This window comes from Biomphalaria glabrata, chromosome 6 (assembly GCF_947242115.1).
Source record: "Biomphalaria glabrata chromosome 6, xgBioGlab47.1, whole genome shotgun sequence".
NCBI classification, from domain to species: domain Eukaryota; kingdom Metazoa; phylum Mollusca; class Gastropoda; family Planorbidae; genus Biomphalaria; species Biomphalaria glabrata.
This window is the reverse complement of record NC_074716.1, coordinates 47,540,881-47,567,929: the sequence shown is the minus strand read 5'-3', so window position 1 is coordinate 47,567,929 and position 27,049 is coordinate 47,540,881. Positions and strand designations below refer to the sequence as shown.

At 35.4% G+C, this 27,049-nt stretch overlaps 1 protein-coding gene across 1 annotated transcript; it reads right to left on the bottom strand.

Annotated features, from left to right (window-relative positions):
* Positions 1-10,307: 10,307 nt before the first annotated feature.
* Positions 10,308-21,801, bottom strand: LOC106078480 (vacuolar protein sorting-associated protein VTA1 homolog). Its single transcript, XM_013239363.2, has 7 exons — positions 21,644-21,801; positions 19,647-19,741; positions 18,838-18,965; positions 17,518-17,593; positions 16,229-16,334; positions 15,107-15,349; positions 10,308-12,856 (listed from the first exon to the last, which is right to left on the bottom strand). Exons 1-7 carry the CDS (start codon positions 21,753-21,755, stop codon positions 12,711-12,713), a joined length of 906 nt encoding a protein of 301 aa, XP_013094817.1. The 5' UTR covers positions 21,756-21,801; the 3' UTR covers positions 10,308-12,710.
* Positions 21,802-27,049: the final 5,248 nt, after the last annotated feature.

Genomic DNA, 27,049 nt, shown 5'->3' with positions numbered 1-27,049 from the left:
TGTGATAGAGGTGAAAGGTTGAGCAGAACACAGGGGCGTTTCCTAATTACATCAAGCAAAACAAAAAATCTTTTTGTTGTTTTTTTTCCATCGAGTTTTCCAGGTAGGAGAGAAGTAGAAAGGTGCGACATACACTGTGTAGAGCTGTGGAGCCACTCCTGCACAACATGAAAATTGAAATAGTGTCATTTGGCAGGGAAATGTAGAATCATGTTTTCATCATGTTTTCGAATGAAATATTTTTGTTAATATCTTATTGCGCAAAACGCAATCATTATCTTATCTTATCTTATTAATTACAGACGTTTCATGGAAAGAGAAGATAATTTCATCTATCGCGTATCCCAGTGTTAATGTAATCGAGAGCGTTAATTAGAGACAAACTCTGCTAAGTAATTGGCTTTCCTGGCCCAATAAGGCAACCAACTCGTTCTATGTTCTATCCATGGTTCTAGTAATCTAAAAACACCAGTGAAGAAGAAGCACTTGTACGAATTAGTCCTAGCATATGGAATAATAAATATCTATTTATCCTTGATGATGTACAGGTTAACCAAAGTAACAAAAAAATGTTGGTAGAAAATATTACTACTCGGGACATGGTTCTCCTATTTGAGGTCACGTACTTCGGCCGTTAGGCATTGGCTTTTTTTTTTTTTTTTTTTTACTTAGCTTATATTAACTCACTCTGTCTGTCTGGTAAAAGGTTTGAACACGTTATTTTTCCGACATCAATTCTTCTCAGATCAGGACAAAACTTTGCACAATTATTCATTGGTGAAAACAATAAATGAATCAATAAGAGTTCTTCGGATCTGCTGTTCTCGTGAAACCTGTAGAGTTCTTTAGATCTGCTCTTCGCATAAACCCTGTTAAGCTCTTCAGATCTGCTGTTCACATAAACCCTGTAGAGCTCTTCAGATCTGCTGAAACCCTGTAGAGCTCTTCAGATCTGCTGAAACCCTGTAGAGCTCTTCAGATCTGCTGAAACCCTGTAGAGCTCTTCAGATCTGCTGAAACCATGTAGAGCTCTTCAGATCTGCTGAAACCCTGTAGAGCTCTTCAGATCTGCTGAAACCCTGTAGAGCTCTTCAGATCTGCTGAAACCCTGTAGAGCTCTTCAGATCTGCTGTTCACATGAACCCTATAGAGCTCTTCAGATCTGCTGTTCACATGAACCCTGTAGAGCTCTTCAGACCTGCTGTTCACATAAACATGAGCTACCAAACAAAATACTTAATTACCTTTAGTTAACTAACTAATTAGTGACATTTTTTTAAATTGATTCTTGTGTTGTCAGATAAAATAAATAATTATGCTAAATTTCAGCTTGATTCCAGATTGGGTGTCAGAGAAATCACGTGTACAAACATTTTACCAGACTGAGTTGATATAAGCTTTGTAATAACACTATTTATTTTATGTGTCATTCAAACATTGAAAAACGTATGGGTGAATTAGCAGTGAGAAGATCTAATTAAAGCATGAATGTACGCAGGGCGTTTTAATTATTTTTTAAAAAAAGGGGGATGGAGAACTTAATATATAATATATAGAGCTGGCTGGAGGTGTCCCTTAATTTTAATCGCCCCGCTTAGATATACTCACACAAAAAAAAAAAAAATGCGACGCCACTGCTTCTCGTTGTAATTGTCAACAGTTCGCCCTTTGCGCACTCCCGAGGTCCATCCAAACCACATTTTTTTACGCCTACCATCGTACACAATTAACATTCCACGTTTTGTTCTTATTGGGAAGGTAAAGCAACTAATTAAGTAGGTAAAGACAAAAAAAAAAAGGATTCTTTGGTAGGAGGTTGTAGAAACGCACTTTAGGTGACTGCTAGTGAACGCGCCATTATGACGAGAGTAATTCAAAACGTGATATTGATGAAGAGACAGTCGAAGGCTAGGCTTTCAAAGAAGCAGCATCGTTTATTCTAGTGACTGAGACGAGACTGTTCCGTTCTGGATTAAACATTTATATTTTACATACACCTGTTCATTTACTTTATTGTAAGTGTCTTGATCTGTTTCTCTAGTACTACGAACTCAAAAGTAGGCCTACTACTACATCGTACAGAAACCAATCTTCTGATCAGTGCAAATTCTACAGACCTAGATTAGACACTCTTTACAGAGTTATGAATATACTATCTACGCAATAATCTACTAGCCCAATTTTAGATTAAATGTCTTTTTTTATGAAACAGAAGTGTGATGTCATCAAAAATTCAGTCCTCAAAGTTAAGATTTTTTTTTTCAGCAGAATGCCAAAATAAGCTAAAATTAAAACAGTTTTAGAACAAAAAATGAACATTATGAAATGACTATACCTATCAGGGGCGGACTGGCTATATGGGCAAACGGGCAAAAAAAAGTGACAGCAGCAAGACACAAAGGCCCGAACACGTTTTCTTGTTGTTGTTTTTTTTAAATTATTATTACAATTAATTTTGTTTGAAATTCAACAAAAATAAAATTTAAGAATTACACTATACACTGTACGTGTTATCATTTGTAAAAACGTTAGACCGTACTTTCTGCTATGCATGAGCGGCATGGCCTTCAACACTACTTTGATGTCTTCAAGACTGTGTTTGGCCTGATCATTTTGCTGGTCGGCATGGGCCTTTGATAACACTCCTATTTTTGTTTTACTCCTTCCCGCACCCGTTTTTTTTTTATGGTTCCATTGAAAGTTAACGAAAAAGAGGGATGGGAGAGGTTAAGTTATTCATAGCTCAATATGGGTATAACCGTATAAAGTTTCTAGTTTCTGCGATTTGAAAAGAAAAAAGTAAGTTTCTTGTTGTTATTTGTAATAACATAGATCTAAAAATACTACACTTAAGGCTTACAAAAAAAAAAATTATTTAATTAAAACACAAATCTAGATCGAAATCGATACTGGTACCGTTATGATTATATGATTAATGGCAAACTTATGCTTAGTATGAAGTCATTGAGGATGAAAATTATTACAATAATTTATATAGCGCTGTCACATCCGATATTTAATGAAAGGAGATTTAGAATCATTTATATTTTAAATAAAATATTCATATACAAATCGCGCTTTTGAGAATGTACTAGGACGAAGCAAGAGCTTTTCACATTTAGAAGTACCTCTCTAACCGTTCTGCTTTCTCTTATCTTGTAAAGGAATATATATAGTTCGTCCATCGTAGTTCGATTATGACCACTTTGTCATCCAGGGGGCTGAGGGCTTTGCACTGGGGTTTTATGTCTCCTCGTGTGGCTGGTGAGACCTATGTGAGCCCGGAATGTTCGGCCGCACACTAGGCAGGTTATTCCAGCTGGAGCTAGTGTCATTGGCCTTGCTTTTCTTCTCTGGGGTTTTTCTTCTGCCAGCTTTGTTCTCTTTTCCTCAGCAACCTGTGCGCCGGTTTTCACAGCGCGACGTCATGATGCTCTGTCATGTGCCTCTGTCTCCCAGGTGGCTGGGCCTATGCTGAACCCATTCAGAGAAGCTTTGAGGGTGTCCCTGAAGCGCTTTCTTTGACAACCTTGCGAGCGCTTTCCTTCGCTTAGTTGGCCATACAAGAGTCGTTTAGGGATGCGGTGGTCTTCCATTCTGCATACATGTCCTGCCCATCGCAGCTGGGACTGCATCAGGATTGTGTGGATGCTTTGCAGACCCGCTTTTTGAAGGACTTCATTATCTGGTATTTTGTCTTGCCATTTGACATTCAGTATTTTTCACAGACATGTCGTGTGGTAGAGATTCAGTTTCTTTGCATGTTAACTGTACACTATCCATGTTTCTGAGTCATAGAGCAATGTAGGGAGGATGACGGCTCGATAGACCCCTAATTTTGTATTTGTGGTGATACCACTTTAAAGGAATGGGTTGCCTGAGTCAGCCAGGAAAACCAATGACAGCATATTTTAAGTCACAGATCAACATGCATGACTAGATTGACACATGAAATGCGTAGGACCTAGTTGTTTGTATTTTATTTAAGAAACGTCTGTAATCTATAAGTAATATCAAAAAGTATGAAACTCATTAAGGCTGCTATTGTAGTGTTTATAGTTTTCAGACTACATACATGTATAAATAGAATACATTATGTAAGCCTACGAAAGCATACATCCAGTTTTCGATGTGTTATCAAACTTTATATATTTTGAATAGAATTAGGCTTACACCTATGTTAAAACACATGGGCGTAGCCGAGAGGGGAGGAGTTCAAACCATCACCGGCCTCAGATCTCATTGTCTGAAAGGGAAACTTTACTTACTTCCCCATTGCAGTCAACTTAAGCAAACTACAGTCACAAAATTTCATGAGCGTAGCCAAAAGGGGTTTTGTGGTTCCCCCCTCCACCTCCAATACAAAAACTAAAGCACTGGACTCCACTGAATAGAAGATTTAGTTTTTGATTTTTTTAGCGGAAGAATAGCAGGCTAACTGCACTGTAGATACCTCAAAATATGCATTTTTAAAAATTTAAAATAACGTAAATAATGCTTGGATCAGGGGCTTCGCCCCGGACCCCACTGGGGGAGCTTAGAGCGCTCCCCCAGACTCCCTAGCTGTCCCTTGGCGGTGTATACTGCCTTTCACTAATTATAGGAAGAGAGTATTCTAGGGTAGAAAAGACGTTTGAAAGAATGAAAGATAAGAATGTAATGAAGATTAATTACATATAGACATACACTAATATATATATAAATTGCGGAGAGGTCTAAAATTCCCCCCCCCCACACACACACCGAAAATATATGACATGACATTTGTGGGCCGGTTTATATGGTAATGCCCGGGCCGGTTTAGATACCCAGTCCGCCCCTGATACCTATTACAGGCTCGCTAAGAGAGTTAAAATAATAATAGAGAAAAGATTGTAATGCTGATATAGGCTATGGCTAAGAAAAATATGAATACTTTTACTTTTAAACTGTTCATAACTGCTTTATAATAAAATACACAAAATTGCCAGTCACAAATTTACCTTTGGGTAAAACTCTTTTGTTGTCCAGTCTATTTATTTTATGTCTATGTCTATCCGCATTCTTCACAACCGGAGTTTAAAAACTATCTTAGAATCTTAATACATGTGGATGCGCTTTCCGGCGTTGAGGATTTGAGGTAGTTAAATAATGAATCTTTCTCGAGAGAAACACACATTTGGCCTAGACTCTAGTTGGCCTCCTCCGGTCGAGACATACATTTGGCCTAGTTGTTTAAAAACTTTCTTAGAATCTTCATACAGGTGGATGCGCTTTCCGACGTTGAGGATTTGAGGTAGTTAAATAATGAATCTTTCTCAAGACAAACACACATTTGGCCTAGACTCTAGTTGAGCTCCTTCGGTCGAGACACAAAATTTGGCCTAGTTGGGATCTTTCGGTCGCGACATACATTTGGCCTAGTTGGCCTCGTTCGTTCGCAGAATGCCTATGATTCATCTTGTAGAAAAAAAAAGCAAAATCTAAAAAATCCTTTTTTGAAAAAGAAAATTTTATCTAAAGGGGAAGAACTCCGTCTATAAAACTATATCTACCAATAATGTACAAGCTATTTCTCTTATTTGATATCAAACAAAATAATTAATTACAAATAATTTATTGACTAATTGAGTATTTTTTGTTTATTGATTTATGTTTTGTTGGGTACAATAAACAATTGTGTAAAGTATCCACTTGATCGGAGAACGTATGAGGGAGAAATAGCGTTATCAATTATTTAAGGGGACTAAACCCAACAAATTTAGGCATATATGTGAATACTTAAGTATTAGTTCCTTTGTTGCTATTAAACAAAAAAAAAAGGAATTACCGGTAATTAATTATCAAATTGCTTACTTTCTTTTTTATTGACTCATGTCTTGTCTATATCAATGAACAATTGTGCGAAGTTTTCAGCTTGATCCGAGAATGGGCGTGGGAGAAATAAAGTGTAGGCCTACACTCTTTTTTACCAGACAGAGAGAGTTGATATAAGCTTTGTAAAAAGGGCACTTAGGGCTGGAGAGACTGGACATCAGATGTGATCAGAACATTACTTTACGCAGTTGTTGGATCCAATTCAACAGCATATAGCCGATACAGTTTCAGCAAGGTCTTCTAGAATCCAGAGTGTAACATTTCTAATGCACTACATCCTACCTAAGAGTCGCAAGATCCTCGTGTATTCACCAGGGCTGACTTCCGAATCCTTTTCCGTGTTTGGGTTCAGCCGTTTTCCAGTTTTCCTTTTATTTAGGTGGGTAGCCTACTAAGATTAACGAGAATTACAAATAAGAGTATAAAATAACGAATTCTTTTTTTCAACAAAGCACCCCCTTCAAAAAAAAAAAAAAGACACATTTTGTAGGCTACGGATACAGTTGAATATAATTCTAGGACTCTTGGATTTTCTAATTTTCCTTCAAAATTTGCCTTGGATTTTTGCTCTGGTAATTGAAGCGAAAACAATGTCTCCGTATTTCGTAGTTTTATGCAACTAGATGTTTTTCTTCTTCTAGCCAGCTTTATTGCTGCTGAGCTGTCAGCTCTTTTGCAGACGGTGCCAAGGAAAAATAGTGTGCTGTTTTCTTCAGTTGTTCAGCACTGCCGTACAGGGTAGAACTGAATGTTTTCATTGCAGTCCTCAGCCTTAGATTATAGCTGTGAAACATTCAAACTATATCATAGTGGTGAAATATTAAAACTATTTATTAGGTACTAACAACATTCAATATATCAAATATCAGTAAAACATTCAATATATGTAATAACGTTATAAAAGAGGTAAGATTCAAATATTATAACAATGATATTTATTAAATTATTTTGGCATTCATTTGAATATGAAATATAGAAAGAGTATAAATTAATGCAATTCAATTTTTTGTTTTAAAATGAAAACATCCAATATGTAACTCAACTGTCCTACTTTTCTTTCTACTTCTAGCTGGCCTTAAGCTGACACCAGAGCAGTTTCAGAAAGGGATCAAGTATTGTAAGTTTGCTAGTTCTGCCATGCAGTACGAGGACGCCAAAACTGCCATTGACAATCTAACCAAGGCTTTAAGGCTGCTGACCACTGGAAAGGAATGACCCACTCTGTAGACTGAATGACTAGATGAATCATTTTAATTCTAAATATTTCTGTTTGTATTTATATCATGCCAAGCTCATGCTGCGACCCTTGTTGTCAGGAAATAACAAAATTGCAATTTATTTTTTATAATTATTGTTATATCTGATTGCCATTCATGTCTGAGAAATATTTTTTTCTTCATGGTGGACTTATCACTGTTTGTTGTTCAGATTTAGTCCTGTGAACTGTTGGTGTGATAAGATTGGGCAGGAAAAAATAACCTAGTAGAAATCTTAAAAAGAGTTTAAATTTGCACTGTTACTTAAAACATGCAGTTTGCTTCAGGAAATAGATGTGCTTAAAGTATTTGTGAAAATTGTAAAGAATGTTTTTTTTAATATTTTTTTTTTTGTTTATATAAATTAAAAGTGAAACTGTTTGAGAGCAGCTGTCTATAATGGACTTGTTAGTGATTGCTTTATTGTAATGATAAATAGTACTACTACTTTTTTTGTTTTTTGTATTTTAAATTATCAAACTTAGTTGCACTTTTTTATGATGCATTTAGAGGTTTTAAAGAGTTGCGGATAATGTACATATCAATTAAGCTAGCAACAAACTAAGCAAATCCATGAATGCACTTTTTTTTATTTTTAAAGTTGAAAAATAAGCAATCTTCAAAACTAAAGTGTTTTAATGATAACATTTTATATAGCATTTTTCCCTACCACGGGCTGACATTTCTTAAAATGTTACATTTTTCAAGTCTCTTCCATAGGCATTACCTCTAACAGCAATAAAATCTAATTAAAAAATAGAATGACCCTAATTGGAAAAAGAATATCATACGTTAATTTGAAAGAAAGCTCCCTTTCTAGGTTATGTTTGGCATGATCATCAAAAACCAGGGCTTAGATTTAACCTAGCAAAGATTCTCATTTAGTACTGCAGTAATGAAAAATTCAGCATAGATTGGAACAGCAGCATTTTTTTTTTCATAAGCCTTTACATTTGCATGTATTTGATTCTTTATTGATTGACATTCAATTATTTCACAAACTATTGTAATTTTATTTCTGTTCTACATCTTGTTAAATATCTGGCTATGTGGTTGGGAGCTTAGTAAGCTAATAAGGCATGAACTCAAAACCTGGCCATTCATGTATATTTCCTGGCAATCTTTCTCATAGATCACAAGGTCTGAAAGGGAAACTTTACTTTTATCTTTCTCATGTTTTAAATTTGTATAAGATAAGCTCATCAAGTATCTTAGCTCTATTTCTGTTGAAATGTTGTATGTTTTTCAAAGGGGCATAACTTAGCTACCCAGTTTAAATGTTGAATATCATTGTTACTTTTACAGTTGGCATGCAAGAGAATAGCTTTAAGATTTTTTAAAATTCTTTCCTTGATTCATTAATTACTGTGTTCTGATTTGTGTCTAGCAAATTCTGTTTGATGAGATGGTCTGTGAATTGGAGTTTTACAGTAATTTTCTTTTGGAGATGTTATATCAAATATTTTTTATTATTGATAATTTAAATGACTTTGTACTTTTCCTGTTGTAAGTCTTAAAAGATTTACCCTTAGAGTCTGTCTCTTTCATTTTTCTTGACTGTCTCTCAGACAGTCATCATTTATCAAGTTTTATACTGCTAAGCTGTAAGCTCTTGTTCGGTAAGTGCCAGAGGAAAAAAAAAATCTGTTGTTCATCTCAGCTTCAAGCTAGCACAGCATACATATGTAAGCTAGTCTTAGTTAAGATGTGGAATATAGTTTAAAACATTTCAAGTCGATCCAGACTGCTAATTATTTCTTTCTTAGTTCCTCTTAATATTTTGGCTAACTTTGATGTTCATTTAATTTGGTTTTCAATTCCAGCTAAACCTGGCCAGTTATGTCAGGATGTTGTGAAGTTTAATTGGCATGTCTCTGTTAGTTATGAATTTATGCTTCTTTAATAGTATCTCTTATTTATTCATATTTAAAGTAATATTGTCTTTGAAAATGGAGATTTTTAACTTATTGATTAACACTGCAAATTATTATAAAATATTGCTATAGACACATTTAGGAGAGAAAGAGTTAATAATGGGGACACTTTTAAACTACATAATAGCGGTATTTTATTTAAACCCTATAATAGCAGTAACATACATCTGTTTACTTCACAAGAGGGCCTCGCAAAATGCAACTTACGCCAAACTTAAGTCTTGCGCAGCCACTGATTGTAAGGACAGGGAGACAACTCGTTCTATGAATATGATGGGACAGCCATAGCAGATGTCAGGTCAGCAGAATAGTGACGTAGCCTGGAGAAGCAAAATAACAAAGGTTTCTTGATCCAAGCAGTAGAACATGGCAGGATGGCCATGAACCTGAGGGAGCCCAGAGGACAGTCAGATGGCGAAGTAATGTTGCAGTCATATGCTCCATTTGGAGCCTAAAGGATTAACATTTTCTTTGGATAAGCAAATATAAAATGTTACAGGGCCTATACAAATTCACAAGTGTAACCTATTTTTGTTTTTATTTCTAAAGACATTTCTTCCTTATTTTCTTTACGTGTAATTGACTAAGAAATCTATTTACCGATTCATTCATTGTGGGCATATAATTAGATTATCTTGCATTATGACAACAGAGAATCCTTTCATACTTTTAATGCTTATCGTGCTACACAGCCATGAAAATGAGCAGGATCCTTTGCCTGAACGGCTGATAGTCAACTTTTAAGATATTCAGAGAGACAATTATAAAGGCACATTTCTTTTTCCATATGCAAGGGCTAATTCAAATGGTTGCCTGAATCAGTCAGGAAAACAAACAACTTAGCCGAGTGAGAGTATTAAGTCTCTGACTAACATGCACTACTAGTGGAGTCTGTAATTTATAAGATAAGATAAAATAAGATATGCAACCAAGGAGTGAACGTGAGGGTCAACATATAAAAAATGATGATAAAATCATAAGCTCTAGTTGGTAGATTCTGTGTAGCGCTGAGTTTCTGTTTATGAAACAAAAGAAATATATCTAGTCTAGATCTACACAAACAGCCTGGCAAAGAAACTCAGGACCAATGCAGACCAAGTTATATGAAGACCTGAATGTAACTAAGTATTTGATGCGAAGATGGTTAGTTTACCTGCGTATTTTGAAAATTTAAAGATATCAAAATTATATTTAAACAATCAGTATTGGACATGAAACAAGTAAACAGTAAATTAAATAGAAATTGAGACAACACCAAGGATTTCAAAATACTTATAAAATTTAATGTATGTTACACAAGAATCAATATGATCATAGCAGCTGACAATAAATAAACTGTTGAAGGCTTAGTGGTCTAGGGTCAATTTTTTAAAGTTTTATAATACATAGTCTGGCAAAGTTAAAAATAAAAGATAACAACGAAAACAAAGTAAAAATTGTCAAGTGAAACAGACATACTATAGAACATTTTATTAAAATTTTGTGAGCCCCCCAAAATATTAATGAATAAAGAATTTCAATTTTCATTTCAGGCTAAAGAATGTATGTTGGCAAAATGAAGTTCAAATCACCCTTAGAGGCTATACAAATCCTGTTTTTTTTTTAACTGTGTGCCTATAGCAATATTTTATAATAATTTGCAGTGTTAATCAGTAAGTTAAAAATCTCCATTTTCAAAGACAATATTACTTTAAATATGAATAAATAAGAGATACTATTAAAGAAGCATAAATTCATAACTAACAGAGACATGCCAATTAAACTTCACAACATCCTGACATACCTGGCCAGGTTTAGCTGGAATTGAAAACCAAATTAAATGAACATCAAAGTTAGCCAAAATATTAAGAGGAACTAAGAAAGAAATAATTAGCAGTCTGGATCGACTTGAAATGTTTTAAACTATATTCCACATCTTAACTAAGACTAGCTTACATATGTATGCTGTGCTAGCTTGAAGCTGAGATGAACAACAGATTTTTTTTTTCCTCTGGCACTTACCGAACAAGAGCTTACAGCTTAGCAGTATAAAACTTGATAAATGATGACTGTCTGAGAGACAGTCAAGAAAAATGAAAGAGACAGACTCTAAGGGTAAATCTTTAAAGACTTACAACAGGAAAAGTACAAAGTCATTTAAATTATCAATAATAAAAAATATTTGATATAACATCTCCAAAAGAAAATTACTGTAAAACTCCAATTCACAGACCATCTCATCAAACAGAATTTGCTAGACACAAATCAGAACACAGTAGTTAATGAATCAAGGAAAGAATTTTAAAAAATCTTAAAGCTATTCTCTTACATGCCAACTGTAAAAGTAACAATGATATTCAACATTTAAACTGGGTAGCTAAGTTATGCCCCTTTGAATAACATATAACATTTCAACAGAAATAGAGCTAAGATACTTGATGAGCTTATCTTATACAAATTGAAAACTTGAGAAAGATAAAAGTAAAGTTTCCCTTTCAGACCTTGTGATCTATGAGAAAGATTGCCGGGAAATATACATGAATGGCCAGGTTTTGAGTTCATGCCTTATTAGCTTACTAAGCTCCCAACCACATAGCCAGATATTTAACAAGATGTAGAACAGAAATAAAATTACAATAGCTTGTGAAATAATTGAATGTCAGTCAATAAAGAATAGAATACATGCAAATGTAAAGGCTTATGAAAAAAAAAAAGTGCTGCTGTTCCAATCTATGCTGAATTTTTCATTACTGCAGTACTAAATGAGAATCTTTGCTAGATCTAGGTTAAATCTAAGCCCTGGTTTTTGATGATCATGCAAAACATAACCTAGAAAGGGAGCTTTCTTTCAAATTAACATATGATATTCTTTTTCCAATTAAGGTCATTCTATTTTTTAATTAGATTTTATTGCTGTTAGAGGTAATGCCTATGGAAGAGACTTGAAAAATGTAACATTTTAAGAAATGTCAGCCCCTGGTAGGGAAAAATGCTATATAAAATGTTATCATTAAAACACTTTAGTTTTGAAGATTGCTTATTTTTCAACTTTAAAAATAAAAAAAAGTGCATTCATGGATTTGCTTAGTTTGTTGCTAGCTTAATTGATATGTACATTATCCGCAACTCTTTAAAACCTCTAAATGCATCATAAAAAAGTGCAACTAAGTTTGATAATTTAAAATACAAAAAACAAAAAAAGTAGTAGTACTATTTATCATTACAATAAAGCAATCACTAACAAGTCCATTATAGACAGCTGCTCTCAAACAGTTTCACTTTTAATTTATATAAACAAAAAAAAAAATATTAAAAAAAACATTCTTTACAATTTTCACAAATACTTTAAGCATATCTATTTCCTGAAGCAAACTGCATGTTTTAAGTAACTACAAATTTAAACTCTTTTAAGATTTCTACTAGGTAATTTTTTCCTGCCCAATCTTATCACACCAACAGTTCACAGGACTAAATCTGAACAACAAACAGTGATAAGTCCACCATGAAGAAAAAACTATTTCTCAGACATGAATGGCAATCAGATATAACAATAATTATAAAAAATAAATTGCAATTTTGTTATTTCCTGACAACAAGGGTCGCAGCATGAGCATGGCATGATATAAATACAAACAGAAATATTTAGAAAAAATGATTCATCTAGGCATTCAGTCTACAGAGTGGGTCATTCCTTTCCAGTGGTCAGCAGCCTTAAAGCCTTGGTTAGATTGTCAATCGCAGTTTTGGCGTCCTCGTACTGCATGGCAGAACTAGCAAACTTACAATACTTGATCCCTTTCTGAAACTGCTCTGGTGTCAGCTTAAGGCCAGCTAGAAGTAGAAAGAAAAGTAGGACAGTTGAGTTACATATTGGATGTTTTCATTTTAAAACAAAAAATTGAATTGCATTAATTTATACTCTATCTATATTCATATTTAAATGAATGCCAAAATAATTTCTTCTTCTTCTTCTTCTAGCCAGCTTTATTGCTGCTGAGCTGTGAGCTCTTTTGCAGACTGTGCCAAGGAAAAAAAGTGTGCTGTTTTCTTCAGTTGTTCAGCACTGCCGTACAGGGTGTTGGTTATGTTGGGCTGTAGTGGAAGTAGGGTCTGCCTAAGGTGGATTAGGGAGGGGCATTCAAAGAGGATATGGTTTACGGTTTCAGAGGGGTGGGTGCAGTGTCTGCAAAGGGGTAGTTGTGTGGAGTTTATTTTGTTCAGGTGGTAATTTAATAGTGGTGTGTGTCCTGTTCTTAGTTGGAAGATTGTAGATTGTTCTTTGCGGGGGAGGAAGTTAATACTGTCCAGTTTGTTAGGCGTAGTCATTTCTCTGTACATGGCTCTGCCTGTGTTTCCTGATGCCCATTGGTTGAGCCACTCCTCTTTGTGATTGTTGACTAACATTGACCTTAGGGTGAGGTAGTTAACAGGTCTATCTGGTTGTTCCATAGTTGAACCTGCCTTTGATAGCTTATCTGCCTTTTCATTTCCCATGATGCCAATGTGTCCAGGGATCCACTGTAGTGTAATATTGATATTTAATTTTGATATCATCTGGTGGATTATCACACTGAGTGTTGTCAACTCTCTTGGGCTGTTTGAGGTGCTGCTGTTAAGTGCTTCCAGAGTAGATTGGGAGTCTGTAAAGACAACAATATCTGATGGTGGTTGCACTCCTTCATATAATTTGTTTTCTACTGTCTGGAGTGCTATGGTAATTGCCTCAATTTCGGCTTGGAAGTTTGAGCAGTAATCACCACAGGGTGCGCTTATCTCAAAGTGTTTATTTTTAGGGAAGACCAGGAAGGCACCAAGACCAGCATTGATGGTAGCTTTGAAAGCCGATCCGTCTGTATAAATATGGATAGCTGTTTTTGGATAGCTTTCGATTGTTTCAAGCGTGCCTACTTTGAGCTCCAGTGGATTTGATTCTTTTGTTAAGGTGTTATTTAGTAAATGTGTTTTGATGGTTGGTTGTTTGTAGTTTAGTCCGGGTGTAATGTTTGAAAACCTGGTAATTTTTTCTCTGTTATTGGGTAGGTGGTGTTTTAGGGCTAGTTCGTCAGTAACCAAAATAATTTAATAAGGCTAGAAAGTTGCTATGCTACATGTGTAAAAGTTTCTCAGAAAATAAAAACAATAAGAGTATTTAAAACACTTAGAGCTAAATGCTAATATAGAATGTTTCCTATCTTTGGGGAAAGGGGGGGGGGGGGGAGAAGGTGCCATTTAAAGAAGAAAAACGTAAAAAATAAATTAAAAAACAAAAAGCTTATATTAGTGTATTTGTTCAATAACTTTTGAATCACTCATGTAATTAAATTTGTAAAAGATCTAGACTGACAAAAATGAATCTGTGCGATTAGAAATATTTTTACCAGTTGTTTTTGTTTGGCACAATTTCATGCTCCTATCTTTCTCAATGCACTATGCTTTGATCCTATCTCTTGTCAAGACCAGTTGAGAAAGGGAAGGGGGAAGAAGGGGGTATCTGGGTGAATATTATGGGGGTGATCAATTTTTAAATGCATAAGAAAAACAAAACTTGTTCACTCAGAGCTCAAGTTTTCTCAAGGGGACTAATTCAACTTATACCACCACATCTGTCAAGTACAATTTCTTTCCCTAGTTCAATACCAAACAAAATAATTAATAACCAATAGCTAATTAGCTAATTGTTTAATTTTTTTTTATTTTTTTTATTCTTGTTTTGTCAGGTTCAAGAAATAATTGTACAAAATTTCAACTTGATCCGAGATAGGATGTGGGAGAAATAAAGCGTACATACTTTTCACCAGACAGACAGAGTTGATATAAGCTTTGACAAAAAAAAAATGCTTTTGATATAGGTATGGAAGAATGTGTTGTTTTTTTCTAAAGGAAAGCAAATTGATTTAAAACTAAAATTGGGAATGGACAGTGTTAAATGCTTCATTTTATGTCTCTAAGTATTTTAATGGTAAACATGTAAATGAGGAAAACTAATTTTAAATACGTTATCACAATATTTATAAGGCAATGGCAATATGTATAGGAACAAGTGATTTCATAAAAGTCACCTTAAAGAAAGTATTGCTTTACCTGGATTAGGGGGTGGCTCCCAGTCAGGTGTAACAGTCTGAGAAACTGCAGCCCTAGGCGTCGGCTGTGGACTTCTCTGAGGGATGGGCTGCTGTGTGGATGCAGGTGGATCCTGTGGGGTGCTGGGTGGAGCATGTGCACCAGGTGCTGGGTAAAGGCCGCTGTCTGTACTGAAGGTCATGTGATTAGGTGGCTCACTTGGACCAGCTACATTCTCAAAGCCAATACCAGGAATATCGTAGCCTAACACACAAAACACAACATTCAAGTATTTTTAAAAGCTGATTGTATATTGCTACACATTGCAAACATACTGATAGGGAGCTGAGAAATGTAATAAATTAAGAAAAGGGCTGGAATATCTACAAGAAATGTAATAAATTAAGAAAAGGGCAGGAATATCTACAACCTCCATTGTCCCCTGACATGAAATGGGGTGACATGTGTCCCATGTACGAATCTCTGACCTCCCAGATATTCAGCTCAGAGAGCTGGGAACACTCAAGCAAGATATGTGACACCATTTTCTCCTATTTCCTACAATGACAGCACCAGAAATCATTGTTTGTTAGTTGGGTCAGAACCAGGCTAAATATTATTATTATAGCGCTACTTTCATGCTTATAGTATGCTCAGAGCACTTTTGGTCCAATCTCATTTGTGGACCAGTGGGGGGGAGGGGGTATCTAGGAGTTGGTTTTCCCCGCTGCCTTTGGGCGCTCAGTAAACACAACTCTGCCCCAGTTGGGTGTCGAACCTCGAGCCCCCTTCTAGGTAGCCAAGCCAAGCCAAGTTCAAGCGCACTTGGCCTCTCGACCATGCTTCCCACTACATGGTTCAAATGTGAACCTATAAATTGGTCTCAGTTGAAACTATGCACTTTTATGAATTCTAACCAGAAGAAAGCTAGAATGTTTGCGACAAAATATCCAGGTTGCAAATGGGTTTGCATGGTCATGTAAAATACTGAACTTATTGAAGACATTACTATATAGAAGGGTAAATAAACTATAAATAAAAAAAAAAAAGTATGTATTGACTAAATTAATTAAAAATGAAGAGAAAGCCTGTTAAAAGAAAGCAACACCACGACAATGCAGGTATTCAAAGCATTCAACTCACCATCTCCATCTTCAGGCAGTGGACCAGCAATAGGAGTCTCCCCACTTTGAATACATTTATTTATGTACAGTGCTTTCCATTTTGCATACTTTCTATTCTTTTCAATCTGTAGTGTAAAGCAATGTAGAGTGTAAAGTGATGTAGAGTGTAAAGCGATGTAGAGTTTAAAGTTTCAATCAAACATTCTTACAAGTAAGCTAAATTATTTTTTTTTATTTTAATCAAACAATCTTATAAGTCAAGAAAAGTTGAGTGGATACTTTAGATCAAACATTTTTATGAGGGAAGCTATCAGGTTATATTTCATAGTTAAATCTAATTATTCTTATGTAACATTCATTTCTGATCTAAAAACTAATTTGGGTTTATTTATTTCAATAATTAGCAAAGCTTTGAAAAGGACCTAAGCCACTTCTTTCTGTAACCACAAGCTAATGGTGCTGACATGTAGCCAACCGGATGATCTGTTTGCTTTAATAAATTGTTTAAGACAGCTCTTGTATAAAGCAATAAATGTTTATACTCAATAGGGGAAAAGTTTATACTCAATAGGGGAAAAGTTTCTCATTTTCTATAGTCAAATTTATCTGTAATTTATTTTCTGATAATTCTAATGTCATTTCCTTAAACTGTCACATGATCAGTTTCTTTCCTATACACTTTTTTTTAATAGCCTTTACAAAATGCAATTTATAGTTTGCTCAGAGCGCTATGGTCCAATCTCATTTGCGGACCAGTAGTGGGAGGGGGGTACCTGTGAGAAGGTTTTCTGTGCTGCCTTTAGGAGCTCAATAAACAAAACTCTGCTTGAGTCAGGTGTCAAACCTCAAGTTCCTTGATAGTTAGCCAAGGCCAAGCTCAAGCATACTTAGCCTCGTGGCCACTCATCCCACATTTGTTTATAGAGTGAGAGAGAGAGAGATATAAAATGAGATGAAAGCCTAGACATTAGCTATGGTCTGAACAAAGTCGCCCACGTAGAAGTTCTCCCTTCTTCATCCAGACAATATGTCCAAGGAAACAGCAAATACCCGAGACAGTTTGGGATGGGTAAGATAACAGGTTTTGCCAGGATGCAGCACTGCCAAAGGTCCACCAATACTGACTTTTTCTCATGTTCGACTTCTGAAGCCTTTCCCTTTGTAGTAAATCTTCTTAATAAATACATTGTAATCTGCAGAACCCAAATAAAATATTCTCAGAAACTTTGGAGTAATTGTAGACCCACCCACCATGAAAACAAGGGACATTAACATTTCTATATTACGTCTATATCAAAATTCTATTACATCTTCACTAAGATCACCAAACGTTGTTAAAACATCCATCAATAAGCTGGAGGTCAGGAAAGCTTTTATCACATTTCTGAAAAGACAAATAAAAAATATAATTGCTACTTTGTATATCCTAACCATTTTCCAGAATCATTATCATCTTGTTTATATAACTTAGTTGGAAAACCATCCATCTACAGTAATATGCAAGGCTTCATGGTAAAAAACCTTGGCTACCCAACAAGGGGACTTCGGTTCATATCCATACTTGAGCTGAGTTGTGTTTGCTGAATGCCTAAAAGCAGCATGGAAACTCTTTTTCTCAAATACCCCCCCGTCCACACATGTCCAAACAAGAAATTGGACAATAGTTCACTAAGTATGCTATAGTGAAATAGTGTGCTATACAAAAGCTTTTCTTTTTTTAATATAATTCCTTTTTTTTTTCTTTAATACCATCATAATTCTGAGACGACTGGGCCAAGTTGACATTTCATACATATTCAAATAAAACATACATGTTCACAGCATCTGAAAGTTTTCTAGAAACAGTTACAAATTTGAAATTACAATAAGGCTTAATTATAATTAGTCCTAATGTACATGTACACATACATGGGGTAGAATATTTAAAATGAAGATCACTATAATACTTATTAAAAGTAATTAAAATGTATTCTTATTATTAATTAATTGAATATTTCTATATACAAATAAAACTATAAGTTTATCAATCAGAAATGTCTATATAACCCAACAGCTATTGAAACTTAATAGACAAGGAAGAGGTAGATATTTATATAGAGAGAAAGAATTATCAATTTCCAGCTATTTATTTAACCTGACACGTGATGCAATGAAAGCAGTTACGAAATAGTGTACAAGTGCAATATCAACTGATTGATATGACCAAATATAGCATACACTGAGCGTGCACTTCAAAATAACATAATTTGATAATAGTACAATGGTTTCACGATTTTAATATGTTAAAATTCAATTTAGGTGAATTAAAAAAAAAGAGATTTATAAATGAGATCAACTGGTCAAGAGTCATTTTTAAAAGAATGATCAAAGTCTATGTTCAAGTGCTGACATCTTGTAGGATGCTTGTGCTTAGTAAAGACTATATCATAGGATGTCAAAGAAAATAAAAATATTTTATTTTTATTTAAACCATCCCCTATTAGCTTAACTTACACAAGATATATGTGTATGAAAATATTTTTAAAAACTCAAAAACAGTAATTTGATGTGCTGATGATATAAATAATTGAAGCTAAAGATGCTCTTTAATTAAAAAAAAATACAGACAAAACAAAGTAGACAACTTACTTGCCAAAGTGTCCCGCTCTGTCTTCATTATCAGCATAAAGGAAGAGCTTCAGGGCATAATTCTCTACATGAGCTTGGCCAATTATTTCATTATGCACAGCTTGTTCATCTTTTAACTGGTTCTTGGACTATTTAGATGTTAATATGAAAGCAGATATTGACACGAAATACATAATTTTTTTTTATCGGCCTACATTGATAATTTGTAAATATGGATGGGTCAAGAGATCAATGATTTATTCTGGACTCATAGAATAGAAGATTTCAATACTTTGGTAACCCTAAATCTTCATCCCTACAACTCATGAATTAAATTTGAGAAAATTTTAGAAAAGCAGGCCACTTTTTGGTTTATTCTTCTCTAACCAGCTTTTCAATAAGAAGGGTCTCAGTGTTGGTTTAATGCTCAGGGATTGACCATCTTCAACACTCTTTCTGTGGCCTTCGCAAATTCTGCAGAAGAACTTAATATCTAGTGCATAAAAATTCCAAGCCTGACAGGAACAAAAATTTTCTAAAAATGTTTGAAATACTTTAGAGAGACTAAAACTGCTGTGTTAATCAGTTTCAAATGATTTAAACCTAAAAACAGTTTCAGGAATAAATCTGTAGCACAAACTTTTATAATGCTATCCTTTAAATTACTGGTAAACTTCATGTTTATAAGCCTTAAAGACAAAATGTGTAACAATATGCTATTAAAATGTACGTAAAATTGCTTTTAATCCACAAGTGCAGAAAAAGTTTACATTATTTAAATTAAGTATATTATATACTCTATCTACATGACACTTGAAGCTTAAACTAACCTTTTCAAGGAAGTCCATGAGAGACACAAGATACTGCCGAGCTTCTGGAGAACTTTTATCTATTGCCATAGCTTGTTGCATTGCATACAGTCGACCTGAAAGTGACATTTTTTTAGTTAATTTAAAACAGCTTGACTAATTTAGTGTTTAATGCTATTTTTTAAACCATGAGGCAGAAGAATTTGTTAGGTTTCTTTAACCCATGTGTGTTTGTGAACAGGACAATAACCAAGTGCTTTTTTTTAAAAAATAGCTTGATAGTCAAGGCAATCATGCTGAGTTTAAGCCAGATGAAGCAGCTGGTTTTCAATGGGATCTTAAATTAAAGTTACTTAACCCTTTCAGACCTAAAGGGATCTAATGGGCAGATGATGTAAAGGTCACCTGTTTCTATGGTCAACAGTTAAGGAGGGTGTCATGTGGCCGGAACACTGACCAACCACCTTTACTATCTCCAACTTATGCCAGGTACCCATTAGAGTTTAGTGAACTCAGGTGTATCCTAAAAATCACAAAATTCTAAATCAAAGTCTTACTGAGACACCTTGGTTCGGAAACCAAGTGCTTTTCCACTCAACCACCATGCCCCCAAAAGAGGTATTAAATCTACCTAGAGATCTAGTGTTAAACAGTACAGATTGGGCTTTTTGCTGAGTAAATATGATTTTGGAGGTGAGGTGGCTGAGTGGTAATGCACTGGGCTTCCAAATTGAGGGGTCCCGGGTTCAAATCCTGGTGAAGACTGGGATTTTTCAATTTTAGGTTCTTTAGGGTGCCTCTGAGTCCACCCAGCTCTAATGCCATAATGGGTACCAGATCAGATATTAGTTGGGAAAAAGTAAAGGCGGATGGTTGCTATGCTGGCCACATGACACCATCGCTAACCATGGGCCACAGAAACAGATGACTTTTACATCATCTGCTCTATATATCGGAAGGTCTTAAAAGGAGCTTTACTTCTATTACAACTTTAAAAATGGTTTGTAATTATGATGATCAATTAATATCCTTAACTCTTTCTCTCCGTAATTATTTTTCCCCGTTTTGGAAGGAATTCTTCATTTTGCTCCATACTATTTCACTAACCCTGTTATGATTGGGCTTCAATAGCTTTGTTGTTTGTTATCAGAAACTGTTGTATTTTTTTATATAGTTCAAAGTCAAGTTTAAAAAAGTAAACATTAATTTAATTTAATGAGGTCAAAATCAATGATGGTATTAGGAGAGAAAGAATTAATAGCCTTAGAAAAACTATAGAAAGATATATAGAGTTCACAGAGCTACACCTAGAATGACCTAGATCTAGTCTAGATTTAAAGACTAAAGATACTTCACCATCTAGATATATATATCATCTTGATTATTCTTGATCATGAAATTTGTCTTGATTAGAATACAAGTATAGGTATGAAAAAAAGTCTGTTATTAGTGTTACTGTCACTATATCTAGATCTACTGTCAGTGTGGTCTGCCTTTAAATTTAGTTTTTTTTTTATGATTTTTAAAATTCAACAAGGTAGATTAGAATTTGGAATCCAAATTTTGGATCTAGATCTTGTCAAGATAATTCTAGATTATCAAATCTAGTCAAGTCTAGAACTTAGAAGATAAGATATATATATAGAATTTTTCTTTCAACATGACTAATGATTCTACTAATCTAAATTAGTCTAAATGAGTCACTCATGATGACAAAGTGAATGGTGTCCACTGTCTTTCTTTCAGTTCTATGATACTGGATAAGTATAGATCGTATAGTTTTTAACATAACTTTATATAGATCTAGAATCTATACTATAGTACTATAGGCTGCGCTGATACTGAGAGTCTGACTCTGTCACTCTGAGTTAGTGACAAAGTAACTCAAGACACTCTCACTCAAGTCTCAAACTGAAACTCAGTCTCAAGTAACTGAAGTTTAATTTTGTAGTTAGTCTAGCTAGTCACTGAGTCCTAGATTGAGAATAAAAACAACTTTTAAACCAATGATTACATACAATAATACGCTATAACTGGATCTCTTTTATCATGTTCTACAGCCACTCTAATATATTTTTGAATTGCTCCTTTCAAGCTCGGTGGTATCGTCGCTATTCCTGGAGCAGACATTTTTTGTTGTTTATTACAAGATAAAGGGGAGTTCACTCTCGATATGTAATTTTTTTTCCTTATTAAAGGGTTGTTCATTTATGACATTTGCACCTCGTTTATGGGGAGGTACCAGTATATGCTGTACTTGTAATTTAAATTCCTTTCGTTATATGTACTCAAAAACCTTCAGAGCAGAACTAAACTAATTCCAATAAATGCATACTAGACCTACTGGCTTTCAAATGAACTGAGGGGATAATGCCGTGGAGAAGATAGAAAAATATAATAGTGCCCCTCCCTTTGTTTTCTCCAATAAACTAAAATTACGGTTGACTGTGAAAATCGAGTCGCCGTTTTGATGTATGTATCAGTCCAGACCAGTACATTTACAAAATGACATTACCACGATTGTACCAGCTTTTACTTTATACAAATTTAGTGTTCTTACACTTTTTCAGTAACAACTTAAAATTCTTACCATAGCAGGGCGGGACTTTGGCAGCAGCCTATATATATATATATGCAGTAGGGTATATGCCTATATCTCCAATTGATGGGGGCCTCGCGCAGATCTGAAACTATTTTTTAGAGAAGTAATAGCGAGACACTTGTCCTCAGTGTTATTGTTGGAATATGTTTAAAATAAATTGCGTATAATGTTATTTTTTCGCTGTTTTTTTTTTTTAATATTTCATTAGGGGCCTCTAAATTCACTTCGCCTAGGACCTCCATAAATTATCTAAGGCAAGCCCTGAGTAGGGTATACGTAAGTTAATAGTGTCTTATGACAATCAGTGGCGTCACTAGGCTTGGTGTCACCCGGTACGTGATACGTATTAGCTCATCTAGTGTGTCTCCCCCCCCCCCTCCTCCAATCAACCAAATCCCTATTCTCTTTATCTATAGCTATTTTATTTTACTATTTATTTATTGTTTCAAAGTAAATTATATTGTTATAACCCTACCATGCGCACCGCAATCCAAGCTAGTGCAGAATGTGCGCACTTCTAGAAACTATAGACTAGGAAGGATGTTTACATTAGGAAGAAGAAGAACGATTTCCGCCAAAATCCAGAGACGATATGTAAGAGACTGTGTTAAAGATAGATGTTGTTTATGTAGCCTACTTGTAATGTCCTGTAAATAAACATCTTTGCCTCGTTGGGTTGCCTCCCTTAAGTTATTACATTGGTGTCTGGAAGTGGGATTGGGCGACTCAACGGAGGCAATAGGTAGGAGCTTATTTCAAATGACATCTATGAAACGGCTAGACGAGCGAGGATCCGAAAACTTACTTGTTTGAGGTGGATCCAGATATCGGCGAGCTTCTGAAAACTATCAAAGACTCGCTAAAAGACTTATACGACCAGTGGCGTAGTATACATGGCGAGAAGGGGTTCAATAAACCCGGGCCCACAAGCAATAGGGGCCCACAGCTGTGACGTAGCAACCATGGCGCAAAGGAGCTCGTTACACTTGGGCCCATGGCTCAAGACCAGTTGGGCCCACATTAGAACTTAGGAAGAACAATTGTTTGTTCATTTGAAACACTTTTAAGTCGTTTAACTCTGTTAAGAAGTTGTAAAAACATTGACTTTTAAGACACTATTACTTATATGCAGTCCTAACTGAATCAAACGTTATAACATAATTACTTTTTTTTTAAAAAGTACGATCTTTATATTGGAATGTCTTTACATTTAGATTACTCATTTTTTGTCACACACTAAATTTGTCTTATTAGCTGTAGAGGAGCCCATTAAGATGTTCTTGAACCCGGAGTACTAGAGTTATATGTACTTGTGTAGCAGGCAGTCCTCGCAGTACTGGTGTGTTATTTACTTATGTAGCAGGCAGTGGTTACGTCGTATCGATCTACCGTCTCTGGCCATCACCGAAATTAAAATTTAATCTAACATCAATAATCCAATGTTTAAACTACATGCTTACATATTACTTCCTAATGTGTTTTAAAACGAATATATATTAATTAACAATATCGTTTTATCCCGTGCTTTTAGATGTCTCTAATTTAGTCACAAGAAGCACTGGCACTTGATTTCCAACACCAAGCCGTGTTTATGCCATCTCCCATTTAGCTCGAGCCTGTCTTTATAGTTACTTAAGCTATGTCTAATTCAGTCTCTACTGTTTGTGCTTTCACGCAGACTTCTATCACATTGGATAAATTGTTATTCTCCAATCAAGAATTATAACACACATGCTAGTCCGCACAGCTTTTAAGACGGTCTTGAAAGAACTGGATATCGCTTTAGTAAACCGTTAAAAGTTTTATTTACAGGGAAAATGCTCGTCGAGTCTTTACTCAAAGCGTACCGTCTCTATTCTGCCTCCCTTAAATCCGGCACTGCTGCGATAGCTTACAATCAAAGCAAAAGGTCCTGCCTGCTAACCCTTGTCTGAATAGATCCGACGTGAACATGATCTATTTGATTTTATAGTTTTAGACTTTAAACAAAGAGACAGCAACATTACGTGTTCTTTTCACGCTCATACCGAGGATGGACGAACAAAGATAGACTTGAATAATAAATATAACTGCCTAGAATTAATCTTGTTTTAAGAAGCACACATAACTGAAATTGGGTTACATGCTAAAATTTCGTACAACAAAGTAGCGCTGACGAAATGGTGTCTTTAAAAAAGCGCGGACTGTATCCCATGTCAAATATGCCTTGATATGAAAATCATATTTACCTGGAGGCAGCAGAGGTTTGAATTCTGAGTTTTCCTTCTCCCTCAGGCAGGAGTAATTCGTTAGCTTTAGGTGGCAACCAACCTTTTTTCCTACACGTTAAGTTTCTATATAAACGTTATCACCGACAGCACCTCGGAGGTGGGGAGGGGGGCTGGGGGCGCGAGACAGCGAGTAGATTGGTCATGAGGCCATAATCTCAGAAATCTCCAAAAGCACTAACTCAGATTTAACAATATCTGTTTCAGAACAGAAAAGAAATAAAATAGATTCTAAAACCAACATGTTAGACACATGCAGATCTAGGTAGTGTAAAAGACTGAATCATTTATTTCAAAAACAAAATGCTGCAAATATTAGAATGACTGGTTGTTGACACGCAAGTCTAGGGTTCGATCCCCATACTAAACATTTTTTGTCAAGAATAAATGAAATATAAATGTTAAATGTTTTCTTGGAGGTTCAGCGAGTGCCGATTTAAATTATTCCGATAGCGGATTCCAGCGATGGTTGATTTTGAAACCAATACGGTGCAATGCCCACACATTCACATCGTATGACCTCAAAACCATCCATTCGAAGTTTGTTTGTTTTTCTTTTCTAGGGGTGGTTGATTTTGAAACCAATACGGTGCAAATTCCACACATTCACATCGTATGAATCCATTCGAATTTTGTTTGTTTGTTTTCTTTTCTAGCGGTAGTTGATTTTGAAACTAATACGATGCAAACAGTGGTGAAGGGGGCGCTGGGGATTGGAGTGCCATCTGTGACTGTGTTGTGGGCAGGTCTTGCGGGTGTGAGTTTCAAGACGAGAAACGTGACAACTATTGCTGCGACGACCACAATGGGATGTATCAAATCGAAAGGAAAGAAACAAATGAAGAAACAAGAGAAGTCTGTTATATGCCTGAAGCTTTTGTTCCTGGTGTTCCTGCAACGAGTACCTCAATGAGCCGAACAGATCAAAACAACGTTGGGTCTGTGTCCAAGCTAGCTGCTGTGGACCTTAAAGACCTTTGTTTATCTGTCAGTTCCTTTGACGAGAACTCAAACCTTGAAAGCCTGAAGACCATTTCTGATTCGTTGCCTTGGTTGTCCTCGGGTGAATTTGTAAATACGGGCCCCAACAAAGGCCAAGACAGAAACAACGAATTTGACTTTGCCTTCGGGATAATAGAGAACATATTGGTATTATAAGTACATTTGCACACTAGCGCGTCAGTGCAACACCGCTTGTGTTTACGTAATAAATGGAGTTCCTTTATAATATATGTCTTCCCTCTTAAACACTAGTTTGTTATTTGTGTAATACGAATATTCTACATGGTGTCAGAGTAAAACTTAAAAAGCTGTCCAGACAAAGGTTTTTATTAATTAATCTAATAATGGCTTCTTTTTATTTTGAGCAACCAATCTTGAATTAGAATGCTAAAGATCTGTATCAAGAGTTTTTAAGGTTTCAACAGCAGGTGAACTTTATTCAAAGGACCGTTAGCTGGTGCCGATAGCAAACAAAAAGCCGGATGGCTGGGAATGTGGGTAGGTCAACAAGGCCGTGAAGCTTACAAAACTCTAAATATTACTGATAGTGAAGAGGGAGATCCGCAATAGCTATTAAAGAAAATAGAAGACTACATAAGAAGAGTGTCTAGATTTAGAGCGTATAAGAGAAAGCAGGAAGAAGGAGAAAGTTTTGATAACTTTGTTAAAGACCTAAAGCTTCACATTATGGACTGGGAGTATGACAATCCAGATGATATGCTTATTGATTATACACGAAAAGGTACTGTTAAGACTACTTGATCAGGGATAGAAGTTGACCCTTAGCAAAGCTATAGATATTGGACAACAATATGAGATGTCGCAAAGCCAAGTGAAAATGTTTAGGGGCCAAGAAGTTCTAACAATCAAGAGACAGTCATACAATGCACTCAAGCAGAAGTCTAAAGACAACTCAAATAAATTATGTAGTAAATGCGGCAAGAACCACGAAAATGGAAAATGTCCAGCAATAGGAACCACATGCAATTTCTGCAAGAAGAAAAACCACTGGTTTCAAATGTGCAGAAAAAGACGCAACGTCAATCTGATGAAGATGACAGCCACAGTGATGAAAATGTTGTACCTGTTAGTACTGCAACTAGTCAGTATAAATAGGGTAAAATTGAGAAAATCAATATCGTTGACGACAAGTGGACTGTAAAACTAGTAGTACATGATAAGACATTAATTTTCCGTATCGACACTGGTGCAAGGTGTAACATTCTTGTCAAGTCAGAGTTTGAAAAGCTCAAAGACAAAGTAAAACTTGCTTATTTAGCAATTTAAAGTCACTCAAGTTGTACACTAATCATGTTACTAAGACTGTAAGGAGCAGTGGTGCTAGTGCTACCTTTGAAAAATAATATCCAAGAGCAAGAGGTGAAAGCAAGGTTTGAGGTAGTAGACCTTATAGTGAAGAGAACATTTTGAGTGGTGACACAGCAGAATGTTTAGGACTACTACAACGAACTGCAACGATACGCAGACATGTGAATTTACAGATGATTCAGTGTATATGATCTCTGTAAGTGATGCGAAATTCAAGACTGTAC